The following is a 21,614-nucleotide window of genomic DNA, read 5'->3' as shown; positions in this document are numbered from 1 at the left end:
GTCAGTTCTTTAACTCTCCACATAAGTCCTGGAGTTTGGACTAATTCAGGTTGTCAGGGTCAGTGGTAAATGTCTTTACTTACTGAGCCATCTCACCAACCCTCCTTTAACAGTTTTGATTACTATCAAAATCCCACGACTCTAAGTGTCTTACTCTCATAGGGCTCCTTATTTGCAAATATTGCCCAAAGTACAATGCCAAAGCTGTACACGTCCGACTTCTCTGTGGGCTTTACATTGATGTCATTCAGGTGTTCGGGTGCCATGTAGTAGAGGGTGCCTCCATTGTTCTTCTTAGCAGTGCTGCTCGCTTTCCTCTGCTTGTTGTATTCCTCCTTTGTCAGTTTGCTCCATGTCTTAAAGGAAGCCACACCAAGATCGGCTATCTGGAAAAGAAGAGGGGCCAGCGGAAGTTATCACGAAGACTACAAGTAAATCAAACTGCATTTTCATGAAATCCAGCCTGGGGCTTATCCAGTACATGTGTAGCACAATCAATTTTCCAGTGGCTGCACAGAGCCTATTTTGAAGTTACCTCTCAATAGACTCTCAGAATGTTCATGTGAAATGCTGGCATATCAATTATTTTTTTTAAAGTTTCTTTTAAACATTTATTTATATCAAGGGGTGGGGCATATATGTCAAGATATGTGTGTGTGTGTGTATATGTCAGAGGACAACTTGCAGAAGTCCTTTTCACCAGGTGGGTCCTGGAATGGACCTCAGGTCTCAGGCTCAGCAGCAAGTACCTTTACTAGCTGAGCTTTCTTGCCGGGGCCTTGGCATCTCAATTCTTAGCAAGAAGACTAGGGCAAGACAACAAAACAGTGTTTGTGCTAATTTCTCATTTACTTTGCGTATTTCTTTTCTGGGGAAGACAGAGACTGGTTACCACACCTTTCATTTACCCAATGGCATCCAGAGGACCATGGCTTTTTTTCCGAGCATCCCAAAGCCACCCTGAGGGTGAGACCGTTGCTGCTACTTGTTTTGAGTTGGCAGTTTGAACCTAAGAGAAGACAGGATGGAGAGAAGGAAATCGAAACACACATAAAGGCAGAGAAAGGTAACCAAGTCAGACACAGCAAAAAAGAAAGTGGCAAGGGGAAATGGCAGAGCAGGACAGTTACGGGAGACCCAAGGAGACGGTTCTCTTCTGTGTCTAAGAAGCATTTAGGGGGGAGATAGAGCACGTGCTTACCTGAAACTCACAGACTTTATCCCAGGTCACAAAGGTTAAGTTCTTAATTGAAAGAATAAACAGAATTGAAAGAATAAAAGGCACTGGGATTAGTAGCCATCTGAGGCACAAATGGTGTCTGATGTGGATCTTGTAGGCAAGTCCTGGTTCTTCCCCAGTACTATATGCTCTTAGGTTCTTTTTGTTTCTTGTTCATATAAGTCTGAGGATGAAACCCAGAACTCTGACCATGAGCTATCTAGCCCCTGTTTAGGTCTTCAGCTTGGATGCTAGCTACCAAGACTAATTATATATGCTGTTGCTTTCTCAGTTAAATGTAACCCCTGGATAGGCAAAAGATGGGTCTCCTTTTCCTTATTACCTTTGCTATGACAAAAAGAATTTTCTAAAGGAAATTGATTTTTTAAATGAAAATAAACATAAACAGGATGTCAAAGCAGAAGTATTTGTCTTGGAGTGCCAGGACTGAGCCTAGGACCTCAGATGTACAAGACTAGTTAGTATTCCCCACTGAACCATGCCTCCAGTTCCACAAACTGGAGGATTCTGAGGCCAAAATGGTTGATCTACTGCTGCTTTTAATCCATTTCTGATTTCTAAGAATATTCTCCACACGCTTCCATACTCCCTTTATCTCCAGGGTGGAGAAGTCTCAGTCACAAGATTTCCTGAGAAAAATGATGGGCAGATAGCCCGATCCAGAGTAAAGACAGCAGCCCTTGAGTGCTTCCATTTCCAACTCTAATCAGGGGGATACAAGACCCAGGAACCAGGGATGAGATCTTTTCATCACTGCATCCATCCAGTCAAGCCTGCAGCTTTCATACCATGTCAGCCTTGCAAGCAGCGCCATGCTGCTGAATGCTGAACTAGGTCCTTGTTTATCATGATCACTGACAGGAATGGATTTCCAGTGGAAAATTAAACTACAACTACTCAGCCTTCTCAAAGTGTGCAGACTGTGGATTACCTTGATATGAAAGTCACGGTCAACGAGGATATTTTCAGGCTTCAGGTCCTTGTGTATCACGCCTTTGTCATGTAAGTAGCACATGCCTTCTACAGTCTCCGAGATTATCCTTCCTTTCACTGAAAGCGGGACACCTATCTGAAGTAACACATGCAGTCTATGAAGTGGAGAGGCAATCCAACAGGCAAGAACAACTGCTCCACCCATGAGGGGGGTGAGGGCCCAAGGTTAGTGTTAGTAGGTTCCTCCCACCATGTGCTCCATAGCACTGCTGCCCCTGGGAAACAAGCTCCTCTCATGAAAGGTTCTACCCCAGGGCCTATAGGATAGCCAAATACTAATGCTGCATTTTGTTTAGGGCAAACAATAGAGATAAATTCTGTGCCAATCTATATAGATATAAAAGTACTGAAAGAAGAAGAAGCTATGAATTTGAAAGCAATTGAGGGGGTGGGGGTGGGGTACATGGGAGATGCTGGAGGGAGGAAAAGGAAGGAGAAAAATGATGAAATATATTTAGAAAATAAATAAATCATTTCAATAGAATAACATGGGAATACTTGTTATTCTATTCATTCTATGACATCATTTAGTACAGTATATAATAAAAGCTCATGTTTAAAAGAGCCATGAAACCAAACTCCTTGCAAACAAAGATATTTATTATTATTGTTACTATTATATTATTACTTCTAGTTCCCCTACTACTCCAAAGATTGCCTCCATATATATAAGATGATGTTTCGAATATTTGAATGAACAGCAAATCACAAACATTTCCATTGCATACTGTTATGATATGACACACGTATTTACAGAAGAATAATAACGTCAGGGAAATGGGAATGTGAAATGACAAAAAGAGAAACAGAGTTCAGGAAAGGATGCTTATACTACTAACAACCACATAAGCATCTCTGCCACATGAATTATACCATGGAGGGTCCATTAGTATTTATGTGGTGACCTGGTAGCAGACAGTTTAGATCTTTGTAGACTCTCAGGTCACTCTTAAAATTATACTCTAATTATGTCAACCTCAATGTCATTATTTAAAAAATGCATGTTTCTGTTTTAGTAGTATCATTTCAGTTTTTTTTTTTTTTAACACTAAAACCAGCTTATAGACAGAATGATTCTTAAAAACCTAGATGTGTCTACTACTGGTTTACAGGTTAAAAGGTCAAGGGGATAGAGCTTGGACTCCCAAGTCATACTAGACCACAGGCTTCATATCACATCTATCCATGCTGTAGCTGAACCACAGCATCAGCAGCTTGACTTCCACAATATAAAAGATATCAGAAGACTGGATCTGGTGGTACATGCCTGCAGTCCCGGATACCAAGGAGGCCGAGGCAGAAGGACCTAAAAGTTTGACAGCAGCATTGCCATTGCCTGTGTTTGCAAAAATTAATCGATTAATTAAAAACAGCAGCAGAGACTGTTCCTGTCTTCATCAGTATACTTTCAGGAAAGCCTTGTTAGCAGGTATGATTGTCCCCTAGTCAATCTGTTCTTGCTTCTCTTGGGCCCTTGACTTTTCTTGTCCCTATCTTGTGAAGCTTATCACTGGTTGACCCCATGGAAAGGCTTTTATCACAGATGACTTATCTCTGGATCAAAATGCCTACTTCTGTCACATGGCCGATCTTACCCGGTTTGGGGGAAGAGAACCATCTGGTAAACTTCAGTGCCATGTGTATCATGTTTTATCCTTCCCACCATGTTCATGGTTCTGAGAGATCTGCTGATTTGGCAGTTGTAAGGTATGGGGAGATGGAGGGAGGGGAAATATTTGCGACAAAGGCAGCCAAATGCTTCTGCCCCTTACATGCAATCTGTGCTCTGTCCAAAGCTAGTGACTGGCAGTTCTACAAACTGGCATCCCCTAATTCCTTCTTACATGTCATTCTCTGTGCCGGAAACATTTACTCCTTAGTTATCTACTTCAACTTGTCCTGCGGGAAATCTTTCCCACTTAGCTTAGGCTGGGGTGGGCACCTCCCCTGTGCTCTGCAGCAGGCGAACTGTATGCCTATCAGATACCATCCATCACATCATATACTCCAGTGCTTCTTCTGCCTCTTGTACTTGCCTGCGTTGTATCAGCTATGAGCTCCTGACAAACTAGCACAAGATGCAGATCCTAATCTATAGAGAAACAAAAAAATTATCTAGCTTTGATAAATTCATCTCTTCCCTGATTTTACATTTTAGATTGCTATGGTCTATATTCTAGATTTAACCTATAGCAACTTCTTAAATGGTCTAAAAGTATAATTGCTAATATCCCACTTTCTGTTAAAGTCAACAACAGTGCGCACACTTTTGTTCATTACTACCTATCATTTACAACATAGACATTTTCATCAATCAACTCAAATTTGTTATCATTTACACATATGTCTATCAGACCATGTGGTGGCAAACACCTTTGATTCCAGCATTCAGGAGGCAGAGGTAGGTGGATTTCTGTGAGTTCAAGGACAGCCTGGTCTATATATGAGCTGCAGAAAAACTAGAGCTATATAGCAGAGAGAGACCCTGTCTCAAATCAATAGTAACAAAAACCTCAATAAACAAATAAACAAATGAATGAACAAAAGGAAGGACAGAAAGAAAGCCAGAAAGCAAGCAAACAGATGAGCAAGCAAGGAAATCCAAACTATAAAACAAAATTCCCAACCAGGAAGCTACAAACAAAACTGCAAGAGCAGCTAGTATCTGACGCCTTACGGTGCCACCTACCTCGGTCTTTAGCACGTGCATGAGGTTGCCCTGCTCCATGTACTCCATCACTAGTGAATAATTCCCTTCTTCTATGATGATGCCCAGTAGCTTCACCACGCGACTGTGTCTCAGTCTGTGCATCATCTTCCCCTCTTCCAAGAGAGCTTCATTGTACCTGTGGGCAGGAAAGGAGCTAGGCTGAGCAGGGCAGAGCAAACCCTTCTACCCAGGTGCCTAAGAAGCTCCAGTGTCCCTGCAGTGTGTGCCATTTGCAGACATTTGTCACAGTCAGGTCTGTTCTGGTCTCCTCCAGGCAGACAGGTCCTAGAAGGCAGAGAGGTTTCTCCTCATCTAAACTCCTCCCTCCTGTTTTGTATTAGGAACTGGAAGTTGGGCACTCACAACATGTAAATCAATTGATAAAAAGTGCAGCATTGATCTTGCCTGATAGAGACTGAGCTGGGAAACACAGTCAAAAAGGCATCCCTCTCAAACTAGCCTGAGGAGGAGAGAAGCTCTCCACCTTTTACAGCCTTTTACAGGGCTGCTGGGTTTTATTCCGAGACAGAATTGACCTTTTTTTGTACTTCAGGTTTAGGTGTTTGCGACCATAGCTGTTTTCTTCTCATTGCCTCCTTTACTACCCAGATTCCTGTCTTCAGTGATGTCTTTCCCATACATTTCTCAAGCATTAATATCTTTTTAATTAACCCCAAAGTCCTCATCCAGTACAGTAATGAGTTCTGGTCACCCTTCATCTAGCCAGTGTGTCAAATCTCCCCACAGGTCAGCCTCATTTAAAACTCTATGTGCTTAGCCACACAGATGGAGAGAACTACTTTCTGCAGTCAGCTAGCAGAGGGCCAACCCATTTCTGCCCGACTCACTCAGCACGGTTGGGCCCTGTGTATACTTTTTTCAGGATGACAAATCCATGGCTTCTGTGAAGACACAAGGACACCTTCCCAAAGCCTCCGCTGTCTAGGTCTTTACTCTCCAGCAGGTCACTGGATGCCATCTTGATATTGTCCAAGGACATGTCTGGTTGCATTTTGAATGCTCAGAATCTCCAACACACCACTTTTGGTTCTTGCTTAGTGCTGTGTCCTATAAAGCAATCAGAGAGGATATTTCAGGGTAAAAACACCATTGATTTAAAAAAAAATAAAAAAAAAATACTACATGTTGCCAGGGATAGTGGCACATGCCTGGAATCCCATTACCTAGGAGGCTGAGTCAGGAGGACTGAAGGTCTGAGGCTAGCCTGTACTCCACAGTGAGTTCCAGACCAGCTAGAAAATATAGTGAGTCTTGTCTCAGAAGCCCCCACCTCCCAAAGTACCACATATGTGGAGTGCCTTTGCTTTTCCTGAGGAGAAGTATAACCTGTGACATGAGCTATTCAGCTAAGAGTTATGGAAGACTGCGATTTATATTCCAGTGGATGCTTCACTTCTGGCATCATGGAACACTAGAAAAAAAATAAAAAACATTTTGTCAGGAAGCTATATATGTTAGATAATATGAATTGAGCATCCACTAAAATTCATAATTTAGTTCAGTGGAAAGGAAAAATTCTAGGGACAAAAAGTAGACCGAGCACTTTGTGTAGGGACAAGAGGTAATGACTTATAGGGCAGCAACTTTACTAGTGTGGCCCTAGGTTAGGAGTAGAGGTGGTCTGTAATACAAGAGGATTGGAGTGAGACCCTCCTCATCACCTGGACCTCTTTAGGATACTACTTCTCAGTGGAAAGATGGACTGGAAAAAATAAGAAGCAGTCACTACCAATGAATCTATGTGTCTAGGACTAGGAATGAGGTTAAGCAAGACTCTCTGTTAATTCATAACCTGAGCCATCTTCAAATAAATTTGGGCTTTGTCTTTAGAGGATCCTGGACATTCTCTTTAGGGCAGGATTCCCCAAACTAAGAATTTTTATGTAGAAAGAGGTCATAGTCTGATGACATTCTTAGATTATATAGCCATCAAAACAACTTTAAGACATATTAGGCATAAGTTCCCTTCCCAAAAGTATAAATAACAAAATAAAACATTCCTTATGAGCTAGACTCTCTCTATATAACCAACAGCAGTAACAAGCACTGGGTAAGAACATGAGGTAATTAGTCTATTGAATAACATTAGGAAATATAAATGTCTTAAGTAATTACGAGCAAAGGTAGGGACTGGAAGAATATAAAAAGAATACTGCTGAACAGGAAGACGGGAAAAGGATGATGACTCATGGGATCTGCTTATCTCTGCTGAGTGGCATTCAGTGTTCCTCAGGGTGAGGACTTAAAGGAGAGTGTCCTAGTGGGTAGGTATGGAGTAGCTGCAGTGCTAGGATGAATGCCACAGCTTCACTGAGTTCAACATCTTCTTGCTCATCCACACATAAGAGGTTACTCACTATAAATAGTACACATTCAACACAAGCCAAGTTGATTCTCACTCTGAATGCTGTGAAAAGAAGGCAGGAAATGCCAAAGGAAGGAAGGTTAAATACAAGGAAACAGTAGTTTATGGGTTACAGTACATTTTAATGAGTACCTAAAAGGGGAAGTAATGACCAAAGAGAAAATCCAGGAGACCTAAGAAGTACACAAAGAACATCTCTGCAATGATGTCTTTAAAAGGCATTAAACTATGATAGTCATCACCCATGAAGTAAAGACTCTTCCTGAAGGCTCTGTCATCTCCAAGGAAACTCTCTGTTCACAGTGGAAGACATGGCCCCAGTGTGCTTTACTCTGGGAGAAAACCTAAGACAGTTAATAGTATCAAGAAGTACAGAGGCATCACTATTTAGTAGGCCTGGTTCTGGGAATCCTCTCAACACTGTGTTAAATGTTTTGGATAGTTTAGGTGAGAAGTTTTCTGTTATTAGGGACTCACAGCTCTACAAGTTGCAGATACTTTATCTTGAGTTACTCAAGGAATAGACAATAACTCATAGGGTGCCTATAAGCTTGTCTAGTGGCCTGTGGCAGAATGCTTGGGTAAGGAACCTCCTACACTGTACAGAGGATACCAACATAACAGCACAGCTGATATCAGATAGGCACATCAATGATCTTCTCCACATCTCAGGCATTGCCTAGCAAGATGACTAGCAGTGTGGTAGTGGGGAGAGAGAGGGGGCGGCCCAGACTGAGGAGTGAGGAAGGTGCTGGAAGTGTGCTAGCAGGAACCATTAAGGCAGTGCAGAGCAAGGATCTTCCTCCTGAGCATGAGCTCTTAATTCATTTGCCTCGTGATTTTAAGGAACTTACTTAAGCCTCCATTTCCTCATCTTGTGAAAGGAAATAACAGCCCATCTTGGGACTGGCAAGGAATTTTATGAGAAAATAACACTTGAAAACACATTTGCCCGCTTCAGGGCTGTGGGTACAGTTAGCCCTGTTGTCTCTGTTTATAAACATCAGGACTCTGAGAACCCACGGTGTCACTGGGCCAGTATACAGAGGTGTATTTCCAAGTGTACGAAAACCACTTCTAAGATGATGTATAATGAGAAGAGGTATAACTACAATGATCATCTCCCATCGAACTAAAGGCTGCCCCTGAGGGCTCTGTCATCCCCAAGGAAACAAAACAAAAACCAGCTCCAGAGCACTTCTTGCTTACTTGTTGAATTAGCACTCATACACTGAATTGAGACTACCCACCAAGTCCCTACTGACAATCTATGAGAATGGACAAGTATGGACACAGAAGGTGTTAACATTAATATGTGTGCCAGGCCTGATTCCTCCTTTCCTGTAGATGTTCTGGGGCATGAGGACCTGCCCAGTCTTCCTCATTTCACGATATATGCCTCCCTCTCCAGCCACATTCTTTTAAGCTCTAGTCAGGAAGAATAGAGGTTTCTGATCTGCCAGGTGTCCAAGTACTTTCATTTCCTGGGGGAATCCATCTTAAGTCTTCCTGTTATGAGATGTTTACAGAGCCTGCATGACTCTCCTCAAGTGGTTGTTTAAAAATTGTTTCTAATGAACTGTACAGAGGCAACCCCCCAAACAACAACAAGAACAACAACACCCAAAAAATATCAACCAAAACCAAAAAACCTGTTTGGCCATGGTTCTCAGTGCCTGGCAGAACCAAACACATGGTAAACAATTGTTAAGTGGTAAAAAATTTTTAAAAGAAGAACTATTTAGTTGTTAAATAATAAAGGATATGGTTTAACAGATTATAAAGTATAAAATAGATTATATGGCAATTCAATAAAAAAATAGAGAAAGACATCAAAATATTCACCACCATTTTATTTGGACTTTAGGACAAATTTTTCCCTTCTTTATACTTTTGTTAAGTCAGTGTCTTGTGTGTGCCTAGGCTGGCTTAGGATTTGTGATCCTCTTGTTTCAGTTTATGGAGTGTAGGGATTATAGCTGTAGTTCACCATACCTGGCTCTTTACATTTTTTTTATTACATTTCCTATAATAAACACAAATTACATTCATAACAAAATTATGTTTTGAAAGAATTATACCTTAACTCAATGACTATGTATTCTGAGTAATCAAACCTAAGACACTGACAAAGTTATGTACAGTGATGTCCCTAGCAATGTTACACAGAGTAGCAAAGGCATGTATGACAATTCGTATGTACAGAAGAGGCATTATAACTCACTCATGCTCTGAGATACAGGTAACAGTTTGAAAAATGGTGCAAGATGAATATGTTTTATAGGCGGTACACTCTTTAATCCCGGCACTTGAGGCAGACAGAGGCAGGAGATCTCATTTGAGTTCAAGTTTATTTAGTAAGTTCCAGACCAGTCAGGGCCTACACAATGAGCCCCTGTCTCAGGGGGGGAAAAAAAAAAAGCAAAAAGAGAAGTTTGGGTGGTAATGGAAGAGAGATGACTTAGTGGTTAAGAATGATTGTTGCCTTTGCAGATGACCTGGGTTTGATTCCCAGCACCCATGTGGCAGTTCAGAAGTATGTGAAACTCTACTTCCCAGGGATCTGAGCCTTACCAAGAGTACATGTGGTGCACAAATATACATGTAGGCAAAACACTCATGTGCGAAAAAAAAAAAGGAATGTTTAAGAAACACAAATACACTACAGTCATGTCCAGAAATATGCCAATTCAAAATTCAAGTGTATGATTTCAACCCTATGAGTTCTACTTTGTTACTTCTCCTGCTTGGCCAGGCCTCCTGAAACTTGCAGCCATGGCCAGGCTCTCTAGAGTCTCCAGTGGTGTGGAGCTAGGGAAAGTCTTCACTATACTTTGAGAGCTTGGCTCCAGACCCAAGTAAGTTCTTCCAGTCTTATGCTTTATGATTTTGGGCTGGTCTTAGCACAAATCCTCTTTTGATAGATTTTCAATCATTTCTTTTGTGTTTTTTATTTTCCCCCTAGAATGATTCAAATTTATGCTACTATTTTCTAGCAATGCTGGAGACAGAACCCAGGGCCCCACACATACCCGTCACGTACTCTACTGGTGATCCCCATTCAGTCTATTAGCAGTGTATTTTGAGAGAGCCATGTGGGCAGTTTACTGAGGTAGACCCAAGGACTGCAAATACACTGAATATACTGAATGCAAGGAAGGAATCCAGATAATCAAACATCATTTTACAGACTTAGCTAAGTAAAGTTTACCTGTTACAGTAAGTGATAACTAATTTTAACTAATATCATGTCCTTGTCAATGGGATTTGCTAATGCTTTGAGATAAATGATTATTAAGTCAGAACCACAGAGAAGTGAAATTTTTCCTCTGAAATGAAGCAGAAATTTCAAGAAATTTCAGAATAAGCACTGGCAAAATAAGTTTGTATTATATTTACATATAATACTGTTTGAGTTCAAGCTTACTTAGTGAGTTCCAGACTAGTCAGGGCTACACATCAAGACCTTGTCTCAGAAAAAAAGGAAAGAAAAGTGTGTGCATGTAGGTGTGTACACATCCTTTTAATGGCTGGACTCCTTTTAAAACCCAATTAATTTTCACTTAAATTTTCAATGACAATCATGTATAATAAGAGCAAGAGGACAAAGAATGTTAGTTGCTAGCTATGCCCTACTTCCTCCTTAACAAAATTCTAATTTTACGTAAGTGACATATCAGAGGCTTGCTGTCTCCAAGGTTCTTTAATTAAAACAGCCCATGCTTTGTTCACAAAAAGGGCAGTGAACATAGAATTAAACCACCAATAAAAGACAAAGGTGGAATAAAATTTAACAAAGCATGATCAAATACATTAGCACATTGTGACCTGTGAATTAATTTATCAAGACTATTTTCAGTTTATAAATAAAGAAACTACAAGTTGAGGTTAAACGATTCACATGAATTGAATGAACTCAAACCTTACCCCTTCTCTCAGACTTCCACTCTCTGCTCTTTAATAAATGCTATTTTTCTAGAAATGCAACTAATAATTTATTTTTTGAAAACCCCCAATGCAAAGATAAAATTGTTGCCAGGCATAGTGACACAGGCCTTCAATCCAAACACCAGGAAGGCAGAGGCAGGTGGATCTCTGGGAATTCAAGGCCAGCCTGGTCTTCTACGTAGCTAGCTTCAGGATAGTAAAGGCTACACAGAGTCCCTGTCTCAAAAACAATAAACAAACAAATAAAATCATACAGACTTACTCACTCAGATTAAATTAATAGGCTACATTTTAAGAACATGGGAATGTACAAATTTAATTTTAAAAACTTAGGAAAACTATGTTTAAAAAATAACTATTATATCCATGTTTAAATAGTAAGACACATCTGCCAGAATAATATCCTACCGAAGTGTGGGAAACTATATTTCTGAATTAAATTCCAGATCCTACTGGAGATGTTAAGGAGACACGAATTAAGAAGTAATAGTACCGTGCCAAGTTTGTAAGTTGTTACCTTGAGCATATTTCTTACTCTAATCTTGAAAGCTTAATAATATGTGTAAGGCTAAAAACAGCAAAGAAAGAAAAATGAAAATTAAAGTTAAGAATTGTTGCTACTGTTTTGCCAGCAATACAAGTAAAACATCCCAAATTTCATTTTAAATAAAACTAGTATATTTCTGTATACAATACTTGCTGTGATAGTTCACCTTTCTAACAAGCCTTAGTAGTATCTTTCCAGTGGCTACGGAATTACACGACTAAGTCATTACATCCCAAAGTTCACTCCATTCTTCATATGTTAAGAAAGAATACCTTTCTAACGGTCTTTTGTGGAATTCCTGGATTAAAACAGCTTCAGCTCTTTGCACAAAATAAAAGAGCAAGGAAATCAAATGATCTACAAGAGACAAAGAATGAGTCCCCCTGGACTGCACCATCCATCCTCAGGAGGCTCTGTCCAACGCTCAGGCGAGGAGGATGAGGCTTATCTTTTCCACAACTCAGAGAGGGTCTGCAGCAACGCGCAAAAGCAAATGCTACTGAGGACCGGAGAAGCCTTGGGTGTTCGACACTGACCTCTCATTGGGGTCGTGGATCCCTCCTTATTTGTCAGCTCACCTCAAAGATGACGATGAAAGCGACTGACTGACTGCTCTGTCACCTTCTGCTGCCCCAAGTAACAACAGCAACAGACCCACCCTTTTAAAGGGTTGGTTAGGTCCAGGGTTGATGGGTTTACATTTAGGTAACCTTGTTAGGGCACTGACGCTTCAATAAGCTGTCCTCCCTACCAAAATAATAGTAAGAGAGAAACACCTGATCTACAGTCACTCTGTAACCGTGGCCACGGCGCACCTGCGGTCGCGACGTGAGCTAAAACTACCTCCAGAAGGGTCCAACCTCCCGCTAGCTAGGTGACAGCAAGCCGCGCGCTTCTCGACTTCCGGGTACGCTTGAAGTCCCGCCCGCCACTCCGCTTCCGGATACGCGCCCCGCCCTCCGGTCCACGCGCAAACACTCGCGCGGCCCCCGCCCCTTCCGGGAAACCTGCTCCTGGGGAAACGAGCGGCCGCCCCGGTCCCCGGCACTGACTTACCTCGCAGTCGTTTCCGCGGCGCAGGTGAGGGAGGACCGGCAGGGGACGTCAGGCGCTGCGCCTCGCCGTGCCTGCCGGACCAGGATGGCCCTGGACCCTGACGGGGACCGGACGGAGCTCGGTGCTGAAGTGGCGCCCAGCCAGTCCCAGGTTCCCCACACTGCCTCCCGCCTCCCTTCCGCCGCGTGCAGCTCGCTCCTTCGCGGGTCCGCGCCGCCGCCGCCGCCGAACTCACGGGAGGTGAGCGGCACCGACACCCGCGCTCCAGAGACCGTTCCGGGGGCCGCCCGTCCGCCTCTAAGGTCTACTGGGGTGGTGCTAGGCTGCGACCGCCCCTGTCTCCGCCTCAGCTCACGCCCCGGGGCGGTGTGCACGGGCGAGCGCCAGCCTCCCTGCTGGGCATTGAGCTCTACTGAGCATGCCAGGTTTGCCACACGCCGGTTGTGGAGGCCTGCCTTTCCAGCTCGACGTCAGGGCGGAGACCTCTTGGCCCGCTAGAAAGCACTGTGTGCGACAGTGGCCTTTGGCAAGCTTTGCGGGTTCCGTGGTGACGCGGTGACAGAACCACTGGCAAATTCTCGTTTCGTCTGCCACAGCAGCCTGTCGAAGAAGAAATGCGATTAACTGGTAGCCCTCTGAAATGGTCATTGGAATCCCAAGCGAAAGATAAGTGTTGCAACAGGTGTCATTATGAAGGAAGGTGCACGATAGTACGCTGATCGCTTATTGCCAAAAGATAAATATGTCAAGAGAGGGAGAGGATCACAAAAGACACGATAAAGGAGTCTTATTAAGCCGTACACACGACCACCACTTTAAGAAAATTCACAGCCATTTTACCAGATACCTCACCATGCAAATAAGCATTCAAAAGATGCTCGATGTTATAGGACATAGGGGGACTCAACTTTGATGTAAAGTACACATAAAATGCTCCCAAATCCCAAACATTCACAGATGTTAATGAAACCGTACAATAACGGAAAAATCACGTATATTCCTGCAAGAATGTAAAACCTTTATGGTTACTGTATGATTTAGCAGTTTCACATACAGGTATGCACCCAAATGAACATACATCTAGTATATAAACACATGTACTTAAGTTGGGTTTTTTGTTTGTTTGTTTTGAGATCTTTCAGGGGTGGATTGGGTATGTGTGAGGAGGCCAGGAGCCCACCTCCAGGCAGCTCTTTCTTATAATGCATCTTTTTCTTTTCCATACAAGGTCTTACTTTTACCTTTAGCTTGTGGAATGACTAAGCTATCTGGCCAGGCAAGAGCACCAGGGGTGTCACCAGTTTTTTTTTTTGTTGTTGTTTGTTTGTTTTGTTTTTTGTTTTTTTCCCCTATTTTACAGGTTGTGGGGATTGAACTCAGATCCATATGTTGCCATGGAAAGTACTTTGCTGAAGGAACCATGAGCTGTCTTCCCCAGGTCTCTGTATATTTTTTCTTTAAGTTTTTTTGTTTATTTTTGAGTGTGTGTGTATATATATATATACTAGAGTGCAGATTCTCCCAGAGGCCACAGAAAGGCATCAGGTCCACTGAAAGTTAGTTTCAGGTGAGCTGCCTGGTGTTGGTCTGGGAACCAAACTTGGGTCTCTGTAAGAGCAGGATGTGCTTTTAACAGCTCCTGTATCTGAAAAATTTAAAGGTTTATTTTATATACATGAGTGTTTTGATTGCACGTTTGTGTACCACTTGCATGTCTGGTGCCCATGGAGGTCAGAAGAGGGCATGGGACGTCCTGGAATTAGAGTTATAGATAGTTGTGAGTCACCATGTGAGTGCTGAGACCCAGGTCCTCTGCAAGAACAACCACTGAGCCATCGCTCCCATTACTGTATTTGAACTTTTGCAGCAGCTTTTCCTAATTGCCAAAACATGAAAGCAAATACGTTACCTTTTAATAGGTCTAGTAAGTCTACAACAATGGACTATTACTTGGAACTAAAATGAATTATAGAATTAAAAATAGAATTTGATGTGTTTTTGTGTTTTCTAAGAAAAAAATCAATCTTAAAAAACTGTTACAATGTATGATTTCAAAGATGACATACTCAATGAGAGAAAGTTATGAAGGCTCTACAAAGGCCAGTGGTTGCCATGAGTTTGCAGGGAAGGGGGATATATAAGTAAAGCATAGGGGACTTTGTTTTTGTTTTTACAACCTGAAACTATTGGATCTGACTATACTCCCATGGATACCTGTTATGGCATGTCTGGTCTGGGTACTCAAGAGAAGCAGATCCAAAAAGATAGAAAGGAAGATAGAAAGATAGGAGTAGTTTTTTTGGGGGGGGGGAACCTGACTGAAATTATAGAGACTGAAAAGTTTTGTATGGGTCTGTAAACTGAGCTTCAGACCTCAGGATAAGGAAGCTAATAATGTGCTTTTACAATGTATGGCTAATTTTTATTGCTGTTAACACCTTACTAGGTATAACATAAATTACAAGTTAACTTGAGAGAGAAAGAAAGAGAGAGAGAGAAGAGAGAGAAAAGAACATTTTCCCATGCATGTGTTGTCTTTTATGCTTCATGCACCTTCATTGTTTTAAGTCACCATCTAAATCACATGTTGCAAGGACAACGGTATTCTATAGTAGCACTTTTATAACTGCTACAAAGAATGTGAAATTTTTGTTTTAAAGTCTGTATGTGAGTATGTTCTTCTGTACAAATATTAGAAAAGAAGTCCTAAAACTATTGTTCAGAGATGAGTAATGCCTACCCAATATCTGGGTTAGCATGTTTTTTTTTTTTTCTTCCCGTGCAAGTTGAGACTTACTGGCACCTTGAATGCCAAATAATTTTGTATTTCATTATGGATATTTTGGCAGTCATGCTATGCAAGGCTATATGCTAGTCAGTATCTATGAGGAATGTTGTTAGTTTTGTTTTATCCAGATACCAACATGGTGAGGGTCAGGCCACAAGTTACATTATGCAAATAGGCAGTCTGATTTTGGTTCCATATGTATATTAAGTAGCCTAAAGACTTTTTTTTTTTTGTTCTCAGTGTCTTTGGCGTGCTGCTTAGACTCTGAAATCAGACTCTGAAATGATTCCAGGTATCTATATAAACCTTATAGTACTGCCTTCCTCTATTTATTTTTCTTCCTCCTGGTGGTCTATCCAGTACTTTCTGCCTCTAGGGGACTTGTGTCTCCAGTCTGCTGCAGAAAGCTGGGGCTTTTGTTGCCTGTTGCCACTTGTTTCCACAAGTGTATCCTGCCTGGAGCCAAGATGGGAAGAAAGGGCAAGAGAAGGAGGAAGATTTGGTTCAGACTGTTATCAATTGAAAAGTTTATGTCTTCAAGGTTTCTGTTTTTGTTGGCTGCATTTGTTGTTACTACAGAATTTCTGTAAAACCAAACAAAACTTCTTATTTAGATACTTTAATTGATGTATTATGGTTACTGCTATGAAGAGATGTCATAACAATGACAACTCTTGTAAGGAAATGTTTAACTGGGGCTGACTTACAGATCAGGAGTTTAATCCCTTATTGTCACGGTGGGAAGTATGGCAGTACACAGGCAGATGTGGTACTGGGAGGTGGCTGAGAATTCTACATCTGGATTAGCAGATAGCAGAAAGAGAGAGAGAGTGGGCCTGGATTGAGTTTCTGAAACATCAAAGCTCACCCCCCAGTGACATATTTCCTCCAACAATGCCACATCTACTTAAACAAGTCCACACTTCCTAATAGTACCACTCTCTCTGGGCCTGTGGGGGCCATTTTTATTCAAACCACAACTGGTAATTGAAAAATAATTCAAGGAACAAATGATTAATTTTCTTATTTTTTGTGGGGGTGGGCGGGAAGCCATGGACCTAGCCATGTATACTCTTTGGTTGGTGGTTTAGTCCTTGGAAGCTCTGAGGGGTCTGTTTAGAGTTTCAGTTTTCAAACCTAGTGATTCTCTTGAGGTACTTAGTATTCTGTAGTCTTTTTTTTTTTTAAGTTTAACTATTTCTTTACTATTTTATTTTAACTTTTTTTGTTTTTTTTTTTTAAATTTATATATTTATTTTAATTTATTTACATTTCAAGTGTTATCCCCTTACCCGGTTTCGGTTTCCCCCCTTCCTGGAAATCCCCTATCCCCAAATAGAGAGAGCTAGCCTCCCAGGAGTGCCGAAAAGCCTGTGAGTGCAGGTAAAACCACACCACTGCTGCTCAGAGGGACACTCTTGGAACCCTCAGGACACAAGAACCGAGGAGTGGCCTGGGACAGGAGCCTTTAGGTTTCTGTCTGGCCTGGAGCTGTTCCTGTTCCACAAGGCTCCATACCCAAATTCCTCCCAGAGAGAACTGGTCTCCCAGGAGTACTAACACAGAGGCTTGCAGGAGGGACAAGTTACAGTCAGGCAGCAAGACCATCTAATACTAGATGGTGAAAGGCAAGAGCAAGAACATAAGCATCAGAAACCAGTTCTTCCACCACAGCGAGTCCTGGATACCCTAACACACTAGAAAAACAAGACTCTGATTTAAAGTCACATCTCATGATGATGATAGAGGACTTTAAGAAGGACATAGATAACTCCCTTATAGAAATACAGGAGAACACAGCTAAACAGGTAGAAGCCCTTAAAGAGGAAACACAACAATCCTAAAGAATTACAGGAAAGGGGTTAGCGAGATGGCTCAGCTGGTAAGAGGACTGACTGCTCTTCCAAAGGTCCTGAGTTTGGATTCCAGCAACCACATGGTGGCTCACAACCACCTGTAATGAGATCTGACGCCCTCTTCTGGTGTGTCTGAAGACAGCTACAGTGAATTACGCCAGAGCGAGCAGGGCTAGAGCTGAATTCAATTCCCAGCAGCCACACATATGATAGCTCATGGCCATCTCTACAGCTACAGTGTATTCATACACATAAAATAAATAAAAATAAATCTTTAAAAAAAAATACAGGAAAACACAACCAACCAAACAGGTGAAGGAATTGAACAAAACCATCCAGGATCTAAAAATGGAAATAGAAACAATAAAGAAATCACAAAGGGATACAACCCTGGAGATACAAAACCTAGGAAAGAGATCAGGAGTCATAAGATGCAAGCATCACCAACAGAATACAAGAGGTAGAAGAGAGAATCTCAGGGGCAGAAGACAACTTAGAAAACATTGACACAACAGTCAAAGAAAATGCAAAAACCAAAAAGCTCCTAACCTAAAACATCCAGGAAATCCAGGACACAATGAGAAGACCAAACCTAAGGATAATAGGGATAGAAGAGAGTGAAGACTTCCAACTTTAAGGGCCAGTAAATATCTTTAACAGAATTATAGAAGAAAGCTTCCCTAACCTAAAGAAAGAGATGCACATAAACATACAAGAAGCCTACAGAACTCCAAATAGACTGGACCAGAAAAGAAATTCCTCCTGTCACATAATAGTCAAAATACCAAATGCACAAAACAAAAAATTTTAAAAGCAGCAAAGGAAAAAGGTCAAGTAACATATAAAGGCAGATCTATCAGAATTACACCAGACTTCTCACCAGAGACTATAAAAGCCAGAAGATCCTGGGCAGATGTCATAAGAGAACATATATGCCAGCCCAGGCTACTAGACCCAGCAAAACAAGTCAATTACCATAGATGGAGAAACTATGATTAATTCTTAATCCAGCTAATTCAGGGTTATTTATAGAAAGAAAAAGAGTGGACTCTCCAACTTACTCTTTTAGAATGTTCTTCATATGAAAACTAGACAAGGATGAAAAGCAAAATCACAGGCTTACTCAGCAACATCAATATAAAACTTTTTTTTCTCATCAAAGTGAACATTTTTTTATTGTTCTCTCTTATAAATCATCCGGATCATAGCCTCCCATCCCTCCACACCTTTACAAACATACACATCTCTCTCCCCTATATTTACCACTCCTCCATTTTACTTCAGAAAAGAGCAAGCCTCCAAAACATATCAACACAACACTATATAACAAGATGCAGTAAGACTAGGAACAAACTCATATCAAGGCTGGATGAGGTAACCCAGCAGGAGTTAAAGGGTCCACAGAGCAGACAAAAGAGCCAGGGACACCTCCTCCCCCAACTCCATTGTTAGCAGTTCCATAAAAACCCTAAGATAAACAACCATAATATGTTGCAAAAGACCTAATGTAGGCTCTGTGATTGCCACTTCAATCTCTGTGAGTCTCTATGAATCATGCTTAGTTGCTTCTGCGGGCCACATTTTCTTGGTGTCCTCAAACCCTCTGGCTCCTACAGTCTCCACCCCACCACATATACACTCTACCACACCACATACACACTTCTGTGGGCTTCCCTGAGCTCACAGGGAAAAAGTTGGGCTGTGGATCTCTCCATCTGCACCCATCAGCTGCTGGGGAAGCGTCTCTAATGGCAGTTAGGCTAGGCATCAATCTATGAATTTAGCAGAATATCACTAGGAATCATTTCATTGACTTTTTTTTAATGTCAACTGTCTAATAAAAGCTCTGGGAGAATTGAGAGAGACTAGCTGTAACTTGGATTCTGTTCCAAGGGTAACTGAATCAGTGTGGTTTACCATGGTACCAGGCACTTAGGGGGAAAAACAAGCTCTGCCAATGTTTTTGCAAGGAATTTATACATTTGATTGAACAAATCAACAAAACCAAGTTTTTACTGTCTTTTTGACTGCAATGCTAACTTACTACTTGAGCTGGGTATCTACAGCCATGCCTTTTGATCATCCTCCCATTAAGTATTTCTCTGAGAAACATACTTCTCAGTTGGTGGCTAAAACACATCCATGTAATCTTCCCTGGCACAGCTTAGGTTAGTACTTAATTGGACTGTTCAGAGAATGTGTGAGAAAAAATGGAAAACACCTAGAGTTTGTAGCATGCACTGTCTGTCCAATCCAGTCTTTTATCCTCTTCCCCTTTCCATTGCTAGTAGCTTTTCTCTGCTCTCTTGAAGCAGTATAGGTAAATTGAGCTCTCCATTTCAGAGACTATTCCCCATGATACTGGATTCCTTAACTGTTGACATTTTGGATTAGGTGATTCTCAGTGGTCTGAGTTGTTATGGGGTAGGTGAAGGGCTGTCTTATATGTTGTTTAACTGTTTCTGACCTCTAGTCTCTAGATACAGTAGAAGCCTTTTCTATCCAAAGTTATGACCATCAAAAATGTTTGGAGACATTTTCAAATTTCCCTGGGGGAAATGGGCAACAAAAGAAACTCTAGTGAGAACCACTGCCTGGAGGATAGTTTAGTTGGAGAAAGAAAGAGAAGACAAAAGGAAAGTGATACTAATTTCACTGCTTGCAGCATTAAGTTGGATGTCTTGTCTGTCACAGGGCCCTTGCAGTTGGTGTTAGCATTACCTTATCAAGCCATGTGTATAGCAGTGTTTGGGTAAGGCGTGGGTTACATATCTAGGTTCACATAGCCTCATACTAAGCAAGCATCAGGATTGACAAAGTATGACTTACACAGTACTCTATCCTGGCCACGTTGAGTCACAGCTGCTCAGGCCTCAATAGTAAACTTCCTGATGGACAAGGTTGATCCATATTCAGGTTGTTTCAGAACATCCTATTGCTTGGATAATTGCATGTGAGGGATGTAGGAATGAGAAGGGGGCTGAGGTGGCAATATGAGGGTGAAAGGCATATTGCTGGGTTCATTTCTGAAGACAAATCACTTAGCTTTTCTGTGCCTCCCCCCTTACCCCCATGCTAAGGGTGGAATCTAGAACCTTTCATATGGCTAATCAAACACTGTCAAATGAGATGTGGACAGGACTTACTATGTGGTTGTTTCATGCGTTTAGGTGTACAAAACACCTTTGTTGTGGATAGTGTTTCTGAAAATATTATTGGGCATTTATATATTATTGAACATTTATACATACACATACACATATGTATACATATATACATGTATATACATATACATATATGTATACATATATATGTACATATACATATACATACATATGTATATGTATATACATGTATATATATATATACATGTAGAGAGAGAGAGAGAGAGAGAGAGGAGTACAGTCTTCAGAGAAGCCTTATTTGAGGACCTTTTCATTGAGCATTTCCTAGGAAAAGCAGTAGACTGGGGAAAGTACTCCAGGCTTAGAAAACATCATGTTTCACTAACTGTAACAAAAGCTGACACCACAACATAAGCACTGCTTTTAGTGCTTTATGCACATACTAATGAGTTAGTCTTACTCCTACTCCTAGCCTTCTTTTGTAGCAATAAAAATACATTCTTGTCAAATAAATAAATGAATGAGCCTAGCCTCCACACTTCTCAGGCTTTTAGCCTTGCTATGTGATTTCTTCGTCACATGTTCTCACCATCTCACATGTAACATCTTACATGTAACACCATCTACCTTGAAACGTTTACTGGAAAGTAAACACATGGAGCTATCCACTATTGGACTTTAAGCCTGCCAAACTATGAACTAAAAAGAAAAGCCAACTTTATAAAGAACTCAGCTACATATTTTTATTATAATAATAAAGAGATTAAGGCAGAGACTACAAATATTTGACTGTACTAGCAAAATATTTTTTATATTTATTTCTTATATTTGTTTCCTTCTATTCAGTCTTTTTTAACATTTAAAAACATATTTTAATTAAATAGAATTGAATCACATTCTCGTTTCCCTTTTGTACCACTGCTCCTCCCAGAGGCACCCCTTTCAATACCTACAATATCTTTTTT

At 41.2% G+C, this 21,614-nt stretch overlaps 3 protein-coding genes across 6 annotated transcripts in view; 2 read left to right on the top strand and 1 right to left on the bottom strand.

Annotated features, from left to right (window-relative positions):
- Positions 1-13,017, bottom strand: part of Ripk1 (receptor interacting serine/threonine kinase 1) — a 35,683-nt gene extending 22,666 nt beyond the window's left edge. Inside the window, exons 1-5 of one of the 4 annotated variants that reach the window (XM_031359461.1) lie at positions 12,881-13,017; positions 5,792-6,011; positions 4,923-5,079; positions 2,172-2,309; positions 155-386 (exon numbers count right to left, since the gene is read on the bottom strand). In XM_031359461.1, coding sequence (XP_031215321.1) covers positions 155-386; positions 2,172-2,309; positions 4,923-5,079; positions 5,792-5,955 — 691 coding nt within the window. In that variant the 5' untranslated portion in view covers positions 5,956-6,011; positions 12,881-13,017. Of the gene's footprint in view, positions 1-154; positions 387-2,171; positions 2,310-4,922; positions 5,080-5,791; positions 6,012-6,127; positions 12,031-12,360; positions 12,751-12,880 lie in introns of those variants that run through there. The other 3 variants (XM_031359462.1, XM_031359463.1, XM_031359464.1) reach the window with 3 other exon arrangements.
- LOC116081494 lies at positions 12,198-13,676 on the top strand. The gene is made up of 3 exons (XM_031358087.1): positions 12,198-12,347; positions 12,695-13,120; positions 13,477-13,676. Exons 1-3 carry the CDS (start codon positions 12,198-12,200, stop codon positions 13,597-13,599), a joined length of 699 nt encoding a protein of 232 aa, XP_031213947.1. The 3' UTR covers positions 13,600-13,676.
- A 510-nt stretch (positions 13,677-14,186) lies between these two features.
- LOC116082570 (serpin B6) overlaps positions 14,187-21,614 on the top strand; it is a 91,614-nt gene continuing 84,186 nt past the window's right edge. The window contains exons 1-2 of the mRNA XM_031359467.1: positions 14,187-14,318; positions 15,909-15,960. The gene's annotated coding sequence lies outside the window, so the exon portion shown is untranslated. The remainder of the gene's footprint in view (positions 14,319-15,908; positions 15,961-21,614) is intronic.

This window comes from Mastomys coucha, unplaced genomic scaffold (assembly GCF_008632895.1).
Source record: "Mastomys coucha isolate ucsf_1 unplaced genomic scaffold, UCSF_Mcou_1 pScaffold7, whole genome shotgun sequence".
Classification (NCBI taxonomy): domain Eukaryota; kingdom Metazoa; phylum Chordata; class Mammalia; order Rodentia; family Muridae; genus Mastomys; species Mastomys coucha.
The sequence above is the reverse complement of the archived record's forward strand: the minus strand, read 5'-3'. Positions and strand labels throughout refer to the sequence as shown.

Excerpts from the sequence above, each read along its gene's own strand:
- LOC116081494 (XM_031358087.1), top strand. The coding sequence starts at position 12,198 with ATGAGTCCCCCTGGACTGCACCATCCATCCTCAGGAGGCTCTGTCCAA. Across the intron at positions 12,348-12,694 it reads GGACCGGAGAAGCCTTGGGT|CTAGGTGACAGCAAGCCGCG; the intron begins GTTCGACACTGA and ends ACCTCCCGCTAG. Across the intron at positions 13,121-13,476 it reads CGCCGCCGAACTCACGGGAG|CAGCCTGTCGAAGAAGAAAT; the intron begins GTGAGCGGCACC and ends CGTCTGCCACAG.